The sequence below is a fragment of the Rhinolophus ferrumequinum genome, chromosome 19 (genome assembly GCF_004115265.2).
Source record: "Rhinolophus ferrumequinum isolate MPI-CBG mRhiFer1 chromosome 19, mRhiFer1_v1.p, whole genome shotgun sequence".
Taxonomy (NCBI): Eukaryota; Metazoa; Chordata; class Mammalia; order Chiroptera; family Rhinolophidae; genus Rhinolophus; species Rhinolophus ferrumequinum.
Genome location: NC_046302.1, coordinates 30,387,167 through 30,393,373, shown reverse-complemented (window position 1 = coordinate 30,393,373; position 6,207 = coordinate 30,387,167). Strand labels below are relative to the sequence as shown.

The following is a 6,207-nucleotide window of genomic DNA, read 5'->3' as shown; positions in this document are numbered from 1 at the left end:
TTAGCAAGAGCATCTCACAAGTGTAAGGTACCATTCACTTTAATGGTTCTCAAAGGTTTTTTAGAGAAACTTAACCTCCTAAATAAATGCTAATACAGGAAGCCCAAGCTAGTGGCAGCTAGCAGCGAGGCAACGAGCAATAGGAAAAATCTTTCAGTTTCATTAAAAATTACTAAACCAAGTTCCCAAGAAAAAGAGATCCTCTACTTAGCTGCAACCAAGAGATTAGTTTGCTTGCTTCGTCTGAGAATTTTTTTAATCCTTAAAATAAATATCAGATGTATTCAGTCACTTCCTTCCAAATGTGACCTTTTACTCTAAAGCAATAACTCTCAGCAGAACACCCAGGGGCCCCTGTAAGGGCGTCAAAGTATTTGTTCATTAACTGGTGCAACAAAAATGCATCTTCCTTTTGTTTGTACATCACGATTCCCAGTGATACAGATATTCCATGTGGATATTCAGTGCCAAGGCAAATAAATACACACAGACCACTAAACCATCTGCAGAATATTACACATTATTTAGAACCATAAGGAAATAAACATTAATACCTATGTATCCTTTTCAATACAGTGATTAAATAAACTCCATTGTCTGTAACACACAGACCTAACTCTTGCAGGTTCCAGGCTCGCCAAGGTACTCACGCTCATCACGTATTACTTGACAAATGGCTGCTGGAAAGAGCTCCCTGTTGCTCAGTTAGTGGGGATGCAGAAGAGGGGGCACAGTTACAGAGGCCTGAGAGGTGAACATATGATCTTTGGCTCTTCGGGCAACACCACTGCATCTTATCTATCAATCACATATGCCCAGATTTAGGAATGCAGAGTTACAGAGGTTTTGAAAGTAAGGCAAAGGTAGAATTAGTGTCCCAATGATCTTTCAAGCCCTAAAATACCTGCTGCAGTGGTTTACCTTTCTCTGTTTTTGAAGGCAGAGGTTCTTCATGGAGAGCCATGCGACCCTGGACCAAGGGATTTCTGTGGAGGGCTCAGCTACCACTTGGGTACCAGCCCCCTCAGCCTGGCTCTGAGTTTGCTCACAGCCTCTTACGGTGCCTCCTGCTATGGACACCTTCGCGACTCATGACCTCTACATTTGTCATACTCTGCAAACAAATGACTTAGTACATTTTTTGAGAAAATGAATTTTCACATAGGAGGTAAGTGAGTGAGTTGCAGAATAGTTGATTTTTTTAAAATGCTACTCTAATTTTTGCTTCAACACCACAATGGAGCAAAACAAAGCACGTGGGGCAGGTTATTGCTAACACATCCTCTAACAAAACCTGATGCCTAATTAACGAGGAGTTACAAAGAGCACGTTGTCAGGGCTTCTCATTCTATCAACAAAAGATGAAACCCAAAAGGCCTGGAGACCATTTTGCGCCAGTGTCTTTCTGAGGATTCTGAGACATTTTGCTGATTCAGAAGGAGGCAAGCCTGTGGAGCTGTTTAAGGTCCTACATCCAAGAGAATAAAAGTTTCTGGCTATGACATTAAACTTTATTTATTTAGTATTTGAAACATGGTGTACATTTATGAATTCATATAAACATTTAGTACATCTAAAATCCACAACTCGTAAACAATCTGTGCTTGCTTTTGTGTACAATTTTGGAGTTTACATCTGGATGTTTTGGTGTTGGGGAGAGACGCAGTCTGTGAATCTAATCAAATTGCCTCAAATGATCACAGGAACTGTGACAGAAGTGATTTGCTCCTGAAAAGGGCTGTTCCTTGCACAGAAAAGGTGCCACACTTTGGAACTACTAAACCAGGTGTCAAGAAAACGAGAGAAACACGGCTGACACAATGAAGAAAGTTCATGAAGGAGACTCCGAGAGATCCATGTCAGTGCACAGCGGACAACACAGCCATGCCACCGTGACCCAGAGAAAAGGGCACTCCCTTTCAGAACCTTCAGATGTTAATGGAGAGTCTCCTGCCCCTCACTGGAGGGGTTCCATCCAGCAGGGGCATGCACTCTGCTCAGGCACACTTCTTCGGGCACCCACGGGTATCACAGCTGCAACTCTGAGGTGCCCACCAGGCCCAGGGCTCTAGCTTCTTCTGGGGTCAGGCCACTCTTCAGGGTCCTTCGCACTACAGCAGCAGCAGATCAGTTAAAGGGATGAGAAGAGAAGGAGATATTAGCAGCCGGGTATATGGCAGTCTGTCCTTCAGCGCCCCCCTTCTCCCAAGAATTCCCAGGGGAAGCCTTGTTTGGCCCCATCCTGCTCCGGCTGAAGTGCTCTGGCCATCTATCTACCAGAGCAGGAAAAACCTTGGGGCTGCAACAGGCTGACCTGAAGATGGCACAGGCGCTGACCTGGACAGCCAAGTAGAGGAGTCGGGAGACATGGCTTAGAAGAGGGAAGAAGGGAGGAAAGTCCATCCTTACAAGGTTTCTGAGAAATGGTTGCAAACTGTCAAAATTCAGATGGCATGTTGAGAGCTCAGCCTCTGACCAGCATAAGGAGTGGGTCAGAGCTGGAAAATGCAAGTTCCAATGATGCAAAGACAAACCCACAAATCTGCAGGAGCAGCAGCAATGCTGGGGACATACCAAAGAACCCATGGCCCCACAGAGCAAGGTGTTAAGAAAACCCAGTGCATGGGGCAGCCATCAGGATGAGTCTCTCTGTGAGCATCATGCGTCTTAGCCTCGACTCATCAAAGGGCCTCTAGAGAGAATAACCAGTGATTCCTTACGGACTGGATGCCAAGAAGCAAACTGCCAAACTTCTGGGTGGATCTGATGGATATTCTCTGTGAAACACACAAGGCTCAAGAAGAACCAATAACAATCTCTGGTGCTTACAACTGGCAGTTGAATTGGCTTGTGTGTAGCCTGGCGTTGTGGGTGTTACAATTGTTCAGTGTTGATCAGTTTTGATGTCAACAAATAAAGGCTGTATAAGGGTGAATGAGAAGATAATTGTCCCTTCTAACAAAAGGCCTTTCATTTAAAAGGTTGCCTAATTACATTTCCCTTAATTTATAAATTGTATTTGGTCTACTCTGTATATAAGGTCATACAAAGTTTGGGATATTTGTTCTATTTTCAAAAAAGATGTGTTACAAGTCTACCTTTCATTCTAGATCTTTAATCAGCCTGAGTAGCCGGTCAGAATGGGGAGAAAGCAAAGCTCACCCTTAGTGTCTTCCCGTCTTCCCTTGTCAGACCCAATTCCCTGCATCCCTTCTGTGACTGGGGGTGCGGGTGTTACCCTCTGAGTCCTGCCCAGAGGACAGGGCCCCACCTCATATGTCTGCAGGCAATAAATACCCCATATCCCATGTCTCCCCACCATCCCCGGGGCAAAAGCCCACTTAACCTGTGGACAAAGAATCTGAAAGATGCATGCCCACAGGAGAATGAACAGGAGCTAAGAGCTATTAATAAGAGGTTTCTTCTCTCCCAGGAATCAGCACTTTGAACAGGTGCCAACACCTAATCCATCCACAAATACTTGATGGAGAACCTAGTGTGTGCTCAGCATTTCACTCGAAGAATCAACACATTTCTGGAAGGCTAACAGACATCAAGCGTGGGTTTTTATAGAGACACAAAGATCTGTGGTGAGGGGTAGCCTCAAATCATACCACCAACACACACTACTGTATTTCCAAGCCTAGCTCTGGGCCCCCGAGCTGTCCATCTGCAGCTGCTTCTGCACTAGCTCACTCCACCCCAACCCCTTGGGCTCCAGACTGAGTGTCTAACTCATCCAGACAAAATGTTTGGCTCCAGAACCTTGGCTGAAGGCAGACTGCATTTAATTGAGTAATGGAATTCGTTCTATGGGGCAGCAATAAAAATACTAGTTTGTAATAACCCTTTATGTCCTTTAAGCACTCCTTCAAGTATTTGTTAAAGACAGATAATAACTTTAATGGCAGAAAATAAGATAAAAATATTTCTCATTCTTGACAAGGATGCTAAGACCTCTTATCCAAGATGCAAAATTCTGCCTGAAGAAGTCCACGCTGCACTGGCTGGGCATCCTAATTTCATTAGCCATAGAAGGTGGCATGGACATGTGGGTCTATGAACCATAATCTTTGTACCTGTAGGTATACACGCCTGGCCACATGAGGACAGAAGACTCCATGAACTGGTAGGCGTTTTTTACCCATGAGGGCATTTAAAACTCTTCTTTAACACTTCTGGTCACTCATTTGCTTTAGTCCTGTAACTGTAGTATCCCGTTCATGTAAATAATTCAATAAGAACCCCGGCACCTTATAACCCAAGTAATCATTTTCTAATAAATATGGGCATTGGACCAGCCTCTCTGGAACAGCCTCAGAGAACAGAACAAAACTTCATGGGCCTAACTGCCTGACTACACAGAGGCTATGCCCTTGGCATCATGGTCTTCTCGAAGTTTGGATATGCCAGGCCCCTTGGGACCTTCCTACACCCCTTCTGCATGGGCCCATGTGTTGTCTGCTGCAGGAAAAAGCCAGTACAGGCTGAGGTCCCTTTGCCCGTTGTGTCCCTGAAAAGTGGGTCTCCACAGAACAATCTGTCTCATCCACGGAATCCTACTTTCTGTGGGCCTTCATGACAATTCAGATAAATTCTCTCTAATAATAAATATAATAGCCTCATAATAAACCAAATAAATATATTAGCCCCAAAAAAGCTTTAAGAATTTGAACGGTTCCTTTGTTAAAAAGTCAAGGTTAATTCATGTTACCACTTGAGAAAAGGTGTAAAATGAAGGTAAGCAATTAAAATCAGTTTTGTACCCCAGTTCAAATCATGCATGGAAAGGGCCTCTTTGGGTGTCCGTTCATCCATCTGTCTGCTCATCAGTTCACTCGTTCATTCAGCAAACCTTCCTTGAGACTCTACCTGAGCCAAGTATTGCAGTCAGGGAGGTAGGGGGTTGACAGGGACACTGTGTGAGGAGACAGCAGACCCTGTCCAAGACAGGCAGTTGGCTCTCACTTTGGAAAGCAATCAAGAGCTGGGGATATAAGAGAATGAGGGGACCAGCAAATGGGGGCTGCCAGGAGGTGAGACTTGTATAATAGAAACGAGTCTTCCATCACATAGGGGATTTCTTGAATAGGATAGGGGAGACTGGCTTACATTTGATAAGATAATGTCTGGGCGCCTCTCCACTCCCCATTCCTGCTTCCCGCTTGAATGCTCTGGCTGGAGCTCCCCAGCCTGTCACATGCGACGGCCTCCCCTCCCCGCAGCTGCTTAACAGAGAACAGACTGTGGAAATGTTTATCCCTGTCTGCCTCGCAGCTCCTCTATAGACGCTGTGGGTCACTTTGCTGGCACCGGCAGCCACTCTATGCCCCAAGCACTTGTGACAGCTCTCACAGTGCAGCAATGACAGCAGTAGGATCTGACACAAGGGCGCCACTGTGTCAACATGCAGCGCAGAGGTGTCTGGAGACTCAGAGACAGAACCTAAGTTCTTTTTCTCTCCCTCCCAACTCCCCAGAATCGAAAAAAATTTTAATCCTTCAATCTGCTCTCAGATGACTCTTTGCTGGGCTGAACCTGAGAATAGTGACAATGGTGGCCACCATTTGCTGAGCAGGAACATGATTATTTCAGTGAATCTTTGTGGAAACCCTAGGAGATGGGTACTGTTCCCTCCCCCAGTAAGTGGCATAGATTGGCATAGATTGAGTCCCTCGCCCAAGCACACACAGTAAGCGGTAGAGAAGGACTGGAGCCAGAACGTTTAACTCATAGCCCACCCTGGAAACAGCGGTGCCCTGCCAAAGCCTGACAGGACATGTTCTAACCACCTTTCCCATCGATGGGAAATGTACCGACTTCTACTTCCATGGGACAGAAATCCATTTGGGATCCTTCACCTGTAGATCACGGACAGATTTTTCTCCCTGTTTTTGCATGTAATTTCAAACAATAGCAATAAGTTGTTTTTTTTAATCCCTAGGATTCTAAAGATCTACTGAGTATACCAAGAGCAGTACGTCTAGGATTATAGGGACTAACATCAGAACTCCAAGGTGTCTTACATATGGCTAGTGGTTGGGAGCTAATTGGCTCTACAACTATTCAAAACTGTCCATTGACAGACTCCTTGTTCCTTGAGGGACCTGTTGGTAGAGTTGGGAAAAATGTCAGGTCCAGTCATGCCTCTTTGGACTTAAATGTAGGAAATTGTTTTAAGATGTCTAGTTCTTAGTGATCTGATGT

The 6,207-nt window shown here is 45.1% G+C and overlaps 1 protein-coding gene across 13 annotated transcripts in view; it reads right to left on the bottom strand.

Moving 5' to 3' along the window:
• Positions 1 to 297: 297 nt before the first annotated feature.
• Positions 298 to 6,207, bottom strand: part of FHOD3 (formin homology 2 domain containing 3) — a 436,559-nt gene continuing 430,649 nt past the window's right edge. For 3 of the 13 annotated variants that reach the window (XM_033087586.1, XM_033087591.1, XM_033087592.1), the window contains one exon: positions 301 to 2,111. In XM_033087586.1, coding sequence (XP_032943477.1) covers positions 2,029 to 2,111 — 83 coding nt within the window. In that variant the 3' untranslated portion in view covers positions 301 to 2,028. Of the gene's footprint in view, positions 2,112 to 6,207 lie in introns of all 13 variants that reach the window. The other 10 variants (XM_033087593.1, XM_033087596.1, XM_033087597.1 and 7 more) reach the window with 5 other exon arrangements.